This window comes from Oreochromis niloticus, linkage group LG4 (genome assembly GCF_001858045.2).
Source record: "Oreochromis niloticus isolate F11D_XX linkage group LG4, O_niloticus_UMD_NMBU, whole genome shotgun sequence".
NCBI lineage: Eukaryota > Metazoa > Chordata > Actinopteri > Cichliformes > Cichlidae > Oreochromis > Oreochromis niloticus.
In genome coordinates, this window is record NC_031969.2 from 34,888,971 (window position 1) to 34,904,078 (window position 15,108).

Consider the following 15,108-nt stretch of genomic DNA (forward strand, 5'->3'; position numbering starts at 1 on the left):
CAACACTAGCATGCTATGTTAGCCTAGTCGCTAGCAGCGGGTGAAAGAAGTCTCTGCTGTACTTTGTTAATGGTGCACATCGTGTTCTTTTATCAGAGAGCACTAATGAATCCAGAGATCCCGCACTGTCCCCTCACCTTCATGCTAGAACACAACACAAACACACTGGTTACACTGGTGTAGGTTTATTTTCATTTCTAACATTTGTTTTGTGTGTTGTTGCATTAACACAGTGGTTCCCAAACTTTTTTTGCTGGGCCCCCCTTTGTTTTACAAGAAAAATGTCCGCGCCCACCCCCCACGCGCACGCACAAACACATCCTCCAAACCAGAGGTTCCCAAAGTGTGGGGCCCGCCCCTAGGGGGGCGCAGAGTCATTGCAGGGGGGCGCGGTATGAAAAAAAAAAAAAAAAAAAAGAGCGCTTGGACACTGTGGACAGGTTTTTGACGGGGCTCCCACACAAACGCAAAGCAGGAGATGAAGCATCGCCAAATATGTTTCCAAACCAACTTCCTTCAAGCCAAAGACTAGAAAATATGGTGAAGCATATCTTCCCTTTGGCTTCACCTGCACAAGTGCCAAGGTAGGCCTCCCCTGCAAAATTAGTTTCCCTGCGTCGGGAGCAGTGCTGCGCTCTCCAAATCACGGACAAACAGTATCCCACAGCTGTTTATGTGTTTAAACCCATTTTGCACAGAGAGGCATTTTTTGAAAAATGTATTGACAGCAATGTTGAACATTATTACACAGGAAAAAACAACTACACGTAAAATAATCACAGCGTGACGCCTCTGCCTTTCTAAATGGAGGGACAGTAACTGCGTGTGTGTATGTAAGCGTGTAAAACCTGAAGATAGTCAGATTAACAGTAACAGTATTTTGTCTCTATCTGAAAAAAAATCAAAGAAAATCAAGAATGTGGGATCCTGTTTGTCCTGTTTGTCCGTGATTTGGAGAGCGCAGCACTGCTCCCGACGCAGGGAAACTAATTTTGCAGAGGAGACCTACCTTGGCACTTGTGCAGGTGAAGCCAAAGGGAAGATATGCTTCACCATATTTTCTAGTCTTTGGCTTGGAAGGAAGTTGGTTTGGAAACATATTTGGCGATGCTTCATCTCCTGCTTTGTGTTTGTGTGGGCGCCCGTGCTAGCAGTGTCCAAGCGTTTTGGGTTTTTTTCCCCTTTTCATACCGCGCCCCCCCCCCTGCAATGGCTCTGCGCCCCCCCTAGGGGTCGGGACCCACAATTTGGGATGCTCTGCATTAACAGATGTTATAAATGAAAATACCTACCTACACCAGTATGTTTAGCAAATGTTACTTCTTTTAGAGCGCGTCAGGCAAAATGTAGATTTTACTCCTCTTGGCAAAGCGGCTGTGTTTGGAGCATGCACACCATAAAACCGCCCCACAGGACAGGTTTAAAAAAATAGAGATTTTAAACCTACAATGTTCTCCTGAAGCCAGCAAGTGAAAAATGTCAAGAACCCAAAGCAGGACAGAGGAGGCTGAAGCATCCTGTCTCCTAAGTGCTTCCTAAGGGAAGTATTGATGTACCTTTCCTTGTGTTCAGCTCTGATCAGGGCTGACATGCAGAATCTTCCCAGAACTGAGTATTTGTCTGCTCCCTGGAAGAAACTTTCAAATTAAAACCAGCATTAAGAAATCCATCCATTCCTAACAAATATTTTTTCCACACTCACCCAGAGAGAGGGGAGACACCAGGAAAGCATCTGCACTCCACAAGAAAAGTATTTGAATCAATGTTCATGATGCCAAAAACTGTAGATGCTGCCTTTTCTGTGCCTTTGTTCCACCCATCATGTCACTAATGTACCACAAATATCTGAGATTTATGAGTGTGCTCTATTATTGGTGCTAGCAGCTGACAGTCTCCTCCTTGGTAAGCAATCTTGGTTGGTTGCCCAGGTTCTCCATTGAAGGTCCTGCTGGGTCCACACTTGTTCCAGTTTACATTTAAGGACCTCCATCAGAATCAGGGTCTGGGAGGTGCAGCCACCTCCTCGACACAGTGGAGGATGACTCACAATTAAACTCACAACAAAGGCAACAAAGATTTCAGACCAAAAAGCTTGTCCATTCTTTGGTCAGAGAAACTGATTTCTGTTGTTTCAGTGCTGCTCTGTGTGCAGTGTCTCTGCTTTCTTTAGAGAGCCTTACATGTGTAGCAGAAGTAAAACTGCTGACTGTGAGTTTTTCTATCCTTGTATGCTGAGTGTGCTGCCACTAAACTAGCACTGCAAATTATTCCACCCACAGCAAGGTCAGTCTGGAGAGCTGAAGACGATGCTTACTGTGGATGGTATTATCTTGGTGTCCAGGAACACTGAGAGGAATCCTGGTGTCATTTTTCACCAGGATATGTCCTTCAGTCAAGTACACTATATTGCAAAAAGTATTTGTTCATCTGCCTTCACACAGATCTCACATCCCATTCTTAATCCACAGGATTTAACCGTCTGGGGTCCAGGATATGATTGGCCGTTTTCAACTACTTTTGATTTTACCTCTTTCACCTTTAAAAACTGTTTCTTTGCCTTGTTTGGTATCATCTTTTCAGCACAACTCACTTGTCTGAATTTTTTTTTCTTCATTTTAAAATACCGTATTAACACAATTGATCTAAAATCAGACTAAAAACATAAAATCTGAGTAGAAAAAAGTTACATTTTGTACTGTAACAACCACAAATATGTTTAACCAATCATTTTCATCACTTGAAATGCAAATATAAACTGAACATTTTAAACACCTATGCACAAGTTTTACAAACAACAAAGTTATTTGCAGCTATTTACATAAAAATGCAGCCAAGGTGTTTTTTTTATAAGACCATTTAAAACTATTTACAGAACAATCAGGTGTTCTGCATCAAATAAGATGCCACTCAAATTATTTCAGCCACTCCATAAAATAATTTCTGTCCACTATAAGACCGAGGAGAATACCACAGGCCCGATACTTGCAGGCCTGCTGCTGTACTGGCCCATCGTGGTGAAGACGGACCAATTTACCAGTCGATCTACGTCCCTACCCTCATGGTCACGAGCTGTGGGTAGTGACCGTAAGAACGAGATCGTGGGTAGAAGTGGCGGAAATGAGCCATTGATCAGTGTTCATGAGAATTTGCATAATTTGCCCATTGTTCCTTCAGTGGGCTGGTTTCAGTCATTATGCAAATGTGCTGTTTATAAGATTGGGGAAACCTGCAGTCAGCTGAGACTGAAGAAGTCACCTGGATGAGTGACGAAACGTTTCTCCCACTGAAGACGTCCAGATGAACAGAATCAACTTTTGGAGAATTACTTACCTGGATGCTTGAGCATGCATCTGTCAGGATAGTGTCGTGGATGAGAGAAGGAGGACCCAAACGCTGGACTCACAGGTAGGTAGGTGAAGGTTGGTGTTTATTGTCAACGGAGTGAACAAACAGAACAGAAGTAGAATAGGGCTGGCTGGCTGGCTGGCTGGACGACTGACTGAATGGCTAGCTGACTGAACGCAGGCGGAAACGACAACATAACAGTGAACGAGTGGAAACAGAGGACTTAAATACACTGATGAGGATGATAATGAGAGACCGGTGAGTACACAGCTGAACATAATCTGGCTAATAACACAAGAGACGAGCTGACACAGGAAAAGCAGGAAATGAGAACGTTGACGTGGCAACATAATGTAAACATAACCTAAATGTGACAAAACTGAAAACACTGGGTCACCGACCCAGGAACCCTGACAGCATCAAGGCACTTTATCTTTCATTTCTAGAATTAAGCACCAAGTGCTACAAATTGGACATTTGTAAAATAAAAGATGCACTACATCAAAACACATCAGTAGATGAGAGGTGCAGATCATCTAGATACTGAGTTCAAAAGCATGCACTGGTGCAAGCTTACACACTGCCTGTGAAGTCTCCAGTAACACTGAACAATATATGCTGGCTAGGATCTCGCTCTACTGTAATAAGTCAGTTTTATATTCTAACTGGGAGTCTGTTAATATAGCACTCTTCTGATCGATACACATTTTTCTTTCATTACAACTTTTTTATCCTACACATTATAGTGTGATGTTTTAAAGAGTTTTCAGACTGTAGTGTGAAATAGCTGCTGCTCTGCCTTAACAACTGAAGTGGTCTCGTCATCCAGAATTAAAGCAGAAATACAGTAGAAAGTATAGTTACGGCAAAAGCTGCCATCATATTGCTAACAGTTACTGTACCAGCAAAAGTGAGGGTTTGGGTTAGGTCCGCTGTGTTTTAAACGTGTACATTTTTGTGTACATGATCTCCCTCTGCCCATCCTCCTCCTCTGTATCCCAGTCTGCCCAGTACGGCTTACACAGAACACCCAAATGGAAAACTTTGTGTTAGAAAAAGTGTAATGACAAAAACCTGTTTGAAATGTAACATGTTGTTTCTGAAACTCTAACCCCAACAGGTCTCATGTGTTCTGAAAGTCACCTCAACACTGGCAGGTTTTCAAAGTATTCAAACTAGTAATATCAGAACACAAAGAACTAAAAGAACTTTTCCAAACCAGTGAAACCGTGTAGTCCACATGAATAGTTGTAGTTTATTGCACTTTTTTGCAATTTATGTAGTTACTATGGACTTAATACATACATATTATTAAAATTTGGGCAATAACAGTTGTATTGATGTATAGCAACTTGAAATGCTCCCAAAAATGGCTCCACAGCATGTAAAAATATAAAGAGAAGGTCTGGCGGACTTGGTTCTATGGTAGGTCTTAAAGGGTTAAAACAAAGGGAAAATGATGAAAAATTAATTTAGGAAAGAAATCAAAACATGATTCTATAAATCTTCGTTCTTCTGTGGTGCGTCAAGTTGACATCGACCCATCAAAAACCTGTTGAGAGCAGAGCTCAGTCCACTCATGAGGCCATCATTCAGGAATGAGCTCACTGACTTAAGCCCCTTTTCTATTTAGTACCTACTTGGAGTTAGTACCTACTACTGGCCACGACTCAACTTGCCACGATTAGTTTTCCATTATAACCCAGTGTGCATGCTTGTTGTCATAACAACGTGTCTGTGCATCTCACGACATAATTATTATGCAATGCAAATGCTATAAGAAAGCGAACATATACCTGCTGCTTTTTGTCAGACTTGGGGAACACGTGTTGTTTTTTGTAGCCATTTTCCTCATTGCCTCATTTCAAAAATGGTAGTTTTAATTTATGTGAATGAGACGCTCTCATGACTCATCGAGTGACACTACTGACCAGCCAACTGTTGTCATGCAGTAGGACAACGTCACATTTTAGTACCTGCTCAGATCGCTTGGAACCCTGGCCGAGAAGGTACTAAAACAGTACCTGGTACCACGCACTTTGGCCAAATGGAAAACCCTGAAAACCGTGCCGTCGTTCCAGGTAGGTGGAAAAGGGCCATTACATCGTAATGATGACATCATCAGCATCATCACAATTTAGAGCATGCAGAAAAAGTCAGAGAGGCCACTAAACAGAAGACCTCATCATACTTGCTTTGGAGGATCTTTATGAACTTTTTCAGCTGTTGTGGCAGCATCCTTCATCTGATTGGCCGGCTCAGTCTGACGTAGCACGAGGGAAAAACCTGGAGCGTCACCAAGTGAAAGAGAAACTACGGCATGCACTGCCAGAAGCACGGTGGTGATTTCCAAACCATTTACAGGAAAGCCTCGGCCTTCAGCAACAGCAGCTGTGTGAGTTTATCACATTCATGTCACATGTCTGTTTGGACCATGGAACAGATCCCGATTCCTGTAAGTCACCCTGTGATGGCCAAACCCGTGGCCACCCTCTAAAGTCAGTAACTCTTCATTTCTTCATTTGAACATAGCAACACTCTTTAGTTTCCAATAACTTTATTGATTGGTTTGGATACATTTGTTCTATTTGTAAGCGCGCACATTTAGTTTACTTATGTATTCACACCACTTCATTTTTGACTAACCTTTATCTTTTTATTTCTTACCTGCTATCATCCCTGGGAGTTGCTAGACAAAAGATGGTAGCCAGGGTTTGACACCATTATATGCAAAGGGGGCTAATTGGACCACACCACCACTTCCTATTGAAGGGGAGAATATGTTTTCTTTACTTTAAAAATAAAGTATTTGTATTTAATTAAATATTTGGGTTTAGGGTTTGATGGTTTTGATTTTCTTCTTTAGTGTTTACTTTATTAACAAATTAGAATGTACTGCATTGTTTTGTGATTTATGATTGTGTTCGTTTGTCACCCCTCATGTGTCACAATGGTCTGATCAGCCATTATATATACCCCTGTGTGTCATTTCATGTTGAGGTCAATTATGTTTGTTTGGGCAGTCATTTGGTTTGTTAAGTTTGTAGTCTTAGCCTGAGTTCAGTTTTGTTTCTTTGACCCCTTTTATGAGCTCAACGTTTATTGCTTTTGTAAATATATTTTGGGGTTAAATAAATGGCAACCCTATTTTTCAAATAATTCCTGAGACTCCTCCTGTTTTTCAACTCGGTCCATCACATGTGGTGTCAGAAGTGGGATCCTTCAGTTGAGGAGACAGGATTTTTTTTTTTGCATTTTTTGCCCTTTTTTCTCCCCTGACAAACTTTTTGAGCCATGCAGAATGCTGTGCGCCCAAAGAGAGGAAATAAAATGGAGGCCAAAGAGGCCTTGCAGCAGCCAGAGAGGGAGAAGGAGATGGAAGAAGGAATTTCAGTTGTGGCTGGAGACACTGAAGGAGAGGATACCAGGGAGCCAACTTTGCTTGATATTGCTGGGATTCTTCAGTCTTTCATGGGACAACAGGAAGTTCGAGATAAAAAGCAGAGAGAGGATGCTATACTGCAAGAACAGCGTTTTAAGAGTTTGCAACACCAGTTTCGGCTTTTGCAAATGGAAGTGCAGGCCAGAACCACCCCACTTCCAGAGCCCACATCAACTGATCCAGAGCCTGTTGAAACTCCAGCTGATTATCAGACACAAGCAACATCTCAGCATGAGGGTTCTGGCTCAGCCTCCATATTAACAGGTCAGTCTGTGCATATTCATCATCCTAAACTGGAGAAACTAGCTGTTGAAGATGATGTTGAACATTTTCTCACTACTTTTGAGAGAATTGCAGCTGCTTGTCGCTGGCCAGAGTCAGACTGGATTTTTCACCTCATTCCTCTTCTGACTGGTAAGGCTCGAAGTGCCTATGTTAATATGGATGTGGACGATTCACTGCAATATGAGAAGGTAAAAGCTGCCATTTTGCAAAAATATGATATAAACCCAGAAACATACAGGCAAAGGTTTCGCTGTCTTGAAGTTTTTGATGAGAGTCCCAAGGAACTGTATGCAAGACTGAAAGAACTTTATGAGAAATGGATTCAGCCTAAAACAGAACTATAAAAGAAGTTGGTGAAATTATTGTCTTGGAGCAGTTTTTAAGAATGCTGTGTCCTGAGCTTCAGGTTTGGATTAAGGAGCATAATCCAAAGTCTGCTGCAGAGGCCGCCACCCTGGCTGATGTGTTTGTAGCTGCTCGAAGTAAGAGTCAGCCATGGAGCAACAGTGCATGGAAGGCTGCCCGAGATTCACGTCGGTCGCAACCCCCTCAGCATCCTCAGAGGTCAGCGACGGGTGTGGGTAAGCCCTTTACAAGGGAAAACCAGCCTCCAAATACCTCGAAGCCAGGTAAAAGGCCACCAGTGTGCTACCTTTGTGGACAGGAAGGTCACACTAAGCCCATGTGTCCTAATAATCAAAGCAAATTATCTCAAATGTGTTTTGTGCCTCATCAGAATTTGGATATTAAATCTGAGAGAAAGCAGTCAAATAAAATCACCACAGTTAAGATTAATGGACAAGAAATGAATGCTTTAATAGATACTGGCAGCACACAGACTCTGGTACACAGGAAATATGTGTCAAATGACCGCACATGCCCCTATGTAACCATATCAGTTTGCTGTATACATGGTGATGAAAGACCATACCCTACTGCTGATCTGTTTATTGAAGTGCAGGGGACACCCTATCTGTTAAAGGTTGGTGTAGCTGATAGTCTGCCCTATCCTGTAGTTCTTGGGGAGGATCTGCCAGTCATCTATGATTTGTTGAGAGAAGTGCAGGAGTGTAATGTTGCTATAACAAGGGCTCAAACTAAAAATCAGGATGACCATTATGCAACCCTCAGTGCTTTACCCTTCTTTGAGGCTGAACTAGAGACAGAACCCGGGAAGTCTCGGAAGCCACGCAGTCAAAGAAGACGTGAAAAATTTCAACACACTGTTGGAAAGACATCAGTTCAGGCTGCTCCAGATATGCCTTTAGGTTTTTCAGTACCTACAAACATCAGACAAATGCAGCAGGCTGATCTAACTTTGTCTGCCATGTTGCTGAGGGCTAAGGAAAAGGACTCTGTTGAATCTGACACAAATAAAGAGCAGTCCATTCTGCAAGATGGCATTTTATACCACCAGCACGGCCAGGTTAAGCAGTTAGTGGTCCCTAAAGTGGCTCGTGAAACAGTGCTTACTTTGGGGCACTCCATTCCCTGGGCTGGCCACCTGGGGAAGCATAAAACCACTGCTCGCATTAAGCGATACTTTTTCTGGCCTGGCTTGCGCTCAGATGTTGCTATGTTTTGCAGGAGTTGTCCTCAATGTCAGAAGACTTCAATTAGGGTCCCCACCAAAGCACCACTCCAACCTCTCCCAATCATTGGTATACCATTTCAGCGCCTTGGCATGGACGTAGTTGGTCCTGTGGAAAAAAGTAAAGCTGGAAATCGCTTTATGTTAGTCATTACAGACTATGCTACGAGGTATCCTGAAGTCTTTCCATTAAAAACTGTTAAAGCAAAAGCTGTAGCTTCCTCATTGATTCAACTGTTCTCAAGGGTTGGATTCCCACAGGAGATTTTGACTGACCAAGGCACTAATTTTATGTCTACACTGTTGAAACAGGTCTATAAGCTGTTAGGCATTAGGAGTGTGCGGACAACCCCTTATCACCCACAGACAGATGGACTGACGGAGCGCTTCAACCAAACTCTCAAACAAATGCTCCGAAAGTTTGTCAATAATACAGGATCTGATTGGGACCAGTGGCTGCCATACCTCCTTTTTGCCTACAGGGAAGTTCCTCAAGCCTCCACTGGCTTCTCCCCATTTGAGCTTCTTTATGGCCATGAGGTGAGAGGCCCATTGACCCTGCTGAAGGACTCATGGGAGGGAGAGCAAGGTAAAGAGGAATCAGTCAATGTTATTTCATATGTCATTCATATGAGGGAAAAGCTTCAGCAGATGAGTGAACTGGCACAGAGCCATATGGCAGCTGCTCAGAAGCAACAAAAGACTTTGTTTGATAGGAAAGCTCGCCACAGGAGTTTTGTCCCTGGCCAGAAGGTTTTGGTAATGTTGCCAACTTCTGACAGCAAGTTGCTCGCAAAGTGGCAGGGACCCTTCGAAGTACAGAAGAAACTTGGACCTACTACCTACAAAGTTTCCACACCAGGTCTCCAGCGAGGGAGTAGAGTGCTCCATGTTAACCTTCTTAAGGAATGGATTCCACGCACTGAGAATAAAACAGAGGGGTTGCTTATTCACAGCGTGGATGAGGAGGAAGAAGTTAATGACTACTTGCCTTCAGTAACAGCCTCTGTCCTGGACCTGAACCATCTCACCAGTGAGCAACAGTCTCAGGTAACACCTCTGATTAATTCAGACACATTTCAAAAGTACCCAGGTCGCACCAGTCTGGTGGAGCATGACATTGTTTTAAAACCTGATGCAGCTGTGAAGCGTATGAGTTACAGGATACCAGAGCGCTTCCTGGTGGAGTTAAAGGAGGAGGTGGACCTCATGCTGTCTCTTGGAATCATCCAACCTTCAGCAAGTGAGTGGTGCAACCCTGTTGTGTTGGCTCCGAAAAAGGATAGCACAATACGATTTTGCATCGACTTCAGGTACCTCAATTCCATATCAAAATTTGACTCTTACCCAATGCCACGCATTGACGACCTTATTGAGCGTTTGGGGAAGGCAAAATATCTGACGACCATTGATCTCTCCAAGGGATACTGGCAAGTACCTCTCACTAAACAGTCTCAAGAGTTGACAGCATTCCGTACTCCGTGGGGATTGTTCGAGTTCACAGTCCTGCCATTTGGTCTGCATGGGGCCCCAGCAACATTTCAAAGACTAATGGATAAGGTACTCTGTGGTCTCTCAGCATTCACCTGTGCGTACCTTGATGATGTTGTTGTTTTCAGTGGAACTTGGGAAGAGCATGTGGATCACCTAAGGGTCGTGTTGGATCGGCTGCGTTCCGCAGGCCTTACCATCAATCCAGCAAAGTGTGCTCTTGCTAGGACTGAAGTCCAGTACCTCGGGTTTACTGTTGGAGGTGGGACAATTAAAGCGCAGGTTGACAAAATTAATGCAATTGCATCATGTCCTCTTCCACAAACCAGGAAACAGCTGCGATCCTTCCTTGGCATGGCTGCGTTCTATAACAGATTCATTCCCAACTTCTCAGCGAGAGCAGCCCCACTGACGGACAGCACTGGCTCAAGATGTCCCAATAAGATTCGGTGGACAGCTGAAGCCATTGCAGCTTTCAAAGACATTCGCCAGTCCCTGAGTAAGGACCCCGTTCTGCACTCACCAGATTTTACAAAAGACTTTACGTTGCAGACTGATGCTTCTGAAAGGGGTCTGGGAGCAGTGCTTCTGCAGGGACCACCAGGGGATCGACATCCTGTCGCCTACATCAGCCGTAAGCTGCTACCAAGGGAGAGCCGCTACGCAACGGTTGAGAAGGAAGCCTTGGCCATTAAATGGGCACTTGACTCTTTCAAATATTATTTGTTGGGAAGAGAATTCATCCTTCACACTGACCACAAAGCCCTGCAGTGGCTGGAAAGAATGAAAGACACCAATGGGAGAATCACCAGGTGGTATCTGGCTATGCAGCCATACCGGTTTAAGGTTCACTACATCCCTGGTAAAGACAACACCACTGCTGATTACCTCTCTCGCTGCCTGATGGAAGATCCAGAAGTGGGGGGGTGTGTGATGGCCAAACCCGTGGCCACCCTCTAAAGTCAGTAACTCTTCATTTCTTCATTTGAACATAGCAACACTCTTTAGTTTCCAATAACTTTATTGATTGGTTTGGATACATTTGTTCTATTTGTAAGCGCGCACATTTAGTTTACTTATGTATTCACACCACTTCATTTTTGACTAACCTTTATCTTTTTATTTCTTACCTGCTATCATCCCTGGGAGTTGCTAGACAAAAGATGGTAGCCAGGGTTTGACACCATTATATGCAAAGGGGGCTAATTGGACCACACCACCACTTCCTATTGAAGGGGAGAATATGTTTTCTTTACTTTAAAAATAAAGTATTTGTATTTAATTAAATATTTGGGTTTAGGGTTTGATGGTTTTGATTTTCTTCTTTAGTGTTTACTTTATTAACAAATTAGAATGTACTGCATTGTTTTGTGATTTATGATTGTGTTCGTTTGTCACCCCTCATGTGTCACAATGGTCTGATCAGCCATTATATATACCCCTGTGTGTCATTTCATGTTGAGGTCAATTATGTTTGTTTGGGCAGTCATTTGGTTTGTTAAGTTTGTAGTCTTAGCCTGAGTTCAGTTTTGTTTCTTTGACCCCTTTTATGAGCTCAACGTTTATTGCTTTTGTAAATATATTTTGGGGTTAAATAAATGGCAACCCTATTTTTCAAATAATTCCTGAGACTCCTCCTGTTTTTCAACTCGGTCCCTCACACACCCGATTTACTGAACGGTTTTCATTTGATGATGTGTTCTTACATAATGCTTCTTTACTGATAGTAACCACATCTTCACATTTGAATATTAAATTCATAAGGCGAGGCTGAGGCTGGGCCGTCAGTAGGGTTTGCAGTCCTCTATAACTCCTCAAGTGGAGATGTTGTTGAGAAAGATACTGAAGCCCAACCTGCTCCTGACATGTACCTCTTATTTTGTGGGTTTGTTCTGTGGAGTCTTTGTTTCAAACACTGCTGGGATTTCTTAAAGCCGCCACATGTGGAGCTGCATGTATCTGCCATCAACATGTTCTTCCAGTGATCAAGGCACATTTTATATAAACGATATTGTTTTTAATGAGCAGCTTCAAGTTTTCATCCTGTTCTTCTTCATTTAGACGAGATCATCTTCACATTTTAATGTTTTACAATAACAAAAGATCAGAAATAATCTGTATGAGTCTGTAGGCATGAAAATATCGACGTACAACTTGTAGACTTGTGTTACTTTTATGTTTAGTACGTGACAGACACAGTTCAGTCTGAGTTAGAAAGCTGTGGCTCATAACTTATTGTTCTACACGGATCTAAAACCCTGACATGAAGCAATAAAAGATCAAAATAATACATAATGTACATAAATAATCTATATACTTCATGTCAATGATCTGAGTGTGCTGGCTGATGGTTTGACATCAGTATCACGTCACCTGAGCAGCAAGCAGAGAACAGGTGAGTCTGTTTATATTAATAACCTCCACAGAGGTTAGCAGATTATGAACAGGTGTGTCTGAACCACTTTAAACCCAAAGATGCTTCTGATACACTGAATAAAGAAATCAGTTTAAACCTGGTGCTGGAACATTTCTAAATGATGATTCAAGTCCATTCATCATGAATCTGAGCCTCAAATATAGAAAAATAACTTGATCATCATCTTTACACTAACACGTCCACAAACATGTCTAACACAAGCGGCATTTATCATCATCTGTCTCCCTGAAAGCTTCAGGTGAATGTGTCATCATGCTGTTGTCGATGGTGCAGGCGTACTGCTCCTGAAGATACTTCCTGTCAAATCTCTGTCCAGTAGAGTGATCACCGAGACAACCAGAGAAGTGAAGAGTCCCTTTAAACCTGGAGGAGAGGAGCACCAGGGACAGAGCCAAGGTCACCACAGAGAACGGGATGCTTTCATATTCCCGTCCTGGGAGGTTGTACGGGATGACGATGCGGTTCCTTCCTGGTGGGCCGTGTTTAGCTGAGAGAGACTCAAAGTGTTCCCACACTCCATCATTATCTCGAAGAGGGCTAACCGTGATGTTTGGGACCTTCTGTGCTCCAGCTTTCTTCAGTGAGTTCCAGTGGTCTGGCAGGTTCACAGGTCGATGTTTGTCATCAGGAATAATACAGCCTTTTTCTTTCCTACAGTAAAAAACTCTGTGCTGAGGCCTCAGTTTTCCTGTAGCGACACCGTACACTAAACCAGAAGTGATGCAGTTCCAGGGAGAATACAGGAGCACGTCAGTGATGGTGGGCAGAGGCAGGTAACAGCTGGCTGCGATCATGAAGTCTTTGATTGCTCCATGAGCCACGAAGCTGATGTGAACATTATCACTGTGGTTCTTCTTCTCCTCTTCATCAATGTGTTTCTTCAGAAAGTCAAACATGTCTGTGAAGGCATCAGAGTTTTTTCTCAGCCACTGCAGGGTGACTTCATCTGTGCAGCTTCTCATTGCCAGCTTTGTCAATCTTTCCCTTTCATCACAGCTCCTCAGTCTGTCTGCTCTGCAGGGTGTAAATACAGCTAACCTCTGAAACAATCTTCTGAAACAGGAATTATGGAAAAAACATTTTAAGCATGACAAACATTTAATCTGTCCACAGATGGATCCTGAAACAAAATAAAGCCAAAATCTCCTCGTTTCATTTCACTCTTTGTTTCCAGACTTACTCCAGTTCCTCGTCTCTCTCCATCTCCTCAGAAGTTTGACTGTCTTTAGCGTTGTCCTTCAGGTGCTTCCTGTGGTTAAAAATTGACAACATGTCTTTCAGATCTCAGGTACATAAATACAGACTTTTGGTTTATCTTCGGTATTTTGAAAAGCTTGCAGTGAAATTGATCAGAATTCAGTTAAAGATTATTTTTTCCTAAGCAACAAACAGCCTTTCCACACCTGTGTCCTCATAGATGTGCATCACCTGCTCTCAACGGCTAGTAAAAATGTTGATGACATTTAAACCATAATGTATTAATGTGCAGTTATGGACACCACCCTGCTCATCATGTGGACAAACTAACAAAGGAAAATTTTCAGAAAGACAAAAACGTCCCCTTACCTGCTCCAAAAACATCTGCTCTGACCCTGTGCAGCCTGTAGAATAGAATAGAATAGAATAGAATAGAATGTACCTTTAGTCATGGCACACCACCACACTGCAGGTCTTTGACTGGCTGACTAAATGAGCTGTATGTTATGAACGTACCTGGACAGTCACCAAATGAAAGTAAAAACTGCCCTGGGATTCCCCAAATGTGAAAACAAAAGTAAAAACATGACTCAAGAGTTTCAGTACGAAGAGCTCAGGAGGACCTCAGAGCTGCGGTCACATTCATGAACACGAAGTCGGTTCTCTACACCAACGTGACCTGTTCGCTGTTCAGCTTCATGCTGCCAGATGGTGGGGGAGCTCTGATTGGATAGAATTTGTGGGTTATATCTGCCCCTCACTGGTAGATATAATTTAATAACCCCTCCCACAGCCACAGTTGTTAGCAGCTCCAACTCTGGGGCCTACACCTTTGTAGTGACATCCATACCTGTTTGCTTCATCTTACTTCTGTTTCATGTGGTTCTTTGATTTCTGCTATGGATATAAAAACATGATGTACAGATGCTGCTATAAGTTTGTTTACAACAACCACTGGCTCTCTCCCACAGCGTGCTTGTGTCCCCACTGCCAACCAGTCGCAGCAGATGGCCCCGCCCCTCCCTGAGCCTGATTCTGCCGGAAGTTTCTTCCTGTTAAAAGGGAGTTTTTCCTTCCCACTGTTGCCAAAGTGCTTGCTCATAGGGGGTCATATGATTGTTGGGTTTGTCTCTGTATGTATTATTGTGCGATCTACTGTACAATATAAAGTGCATTGAGGCGAGCTTGAGCTAGGGCTGTGCGATATGACCAAAATCTCATATCCCGATATTAAGACATCTATCGTCCGATAACGATATAAATCACAAAAATTTAACATTTTCTGTAAATTCTGTGAATGTCGGGCAGCTCGACTTGCGT

At 43.0% G+C, this 15,108-nt stretch overlaps 1 protein-coding gene and 1 long non-coding RNA gene across 2 annotated transcripts; one reads left to right on the forward strand and one right to left on the reverse strand.

Annotated features, from left to right (window-relative positions):
* Positions 1-12,754: 12,754 nt before the first annotated feature.
* LOC106098036 (uncharacterized) lies at positions 12,755-14,839 on the reverse strand. The gene is made up of 3 exons (XM_013269906.3): positions 14,158-14,839; positions 13,772-13,840; positions 12,755-13,644 (listed from the first exon to the last, which is right to left on the reverse strand). Exons 1-3 carry the CDS (start codon positions 14,238-14,240, stop codon positions 12,783-12,785), a joined length of 1,014 nt encoding a protein of 337 aa, XP_013125360.2. The 5' UTR covers positions 14,241-14,839; the 3' UTR covers positions 12,755-12,782.
* Positions 13,313-14,863, forward strand: LOC112846648 (uncharacterized). Its single transcript, XR_003219763.1, has 3 exons — positions 13,313-13,364; positions 13,766-13,879; positions 14,760-14,863. It is a non-coding gene; the product is annotated as an uncharacterized LOC112846648 (long non-coding RNA).
* The last annotated feature ends 245 nt before the right edge of the window (positions 14,864-15,108 follow it).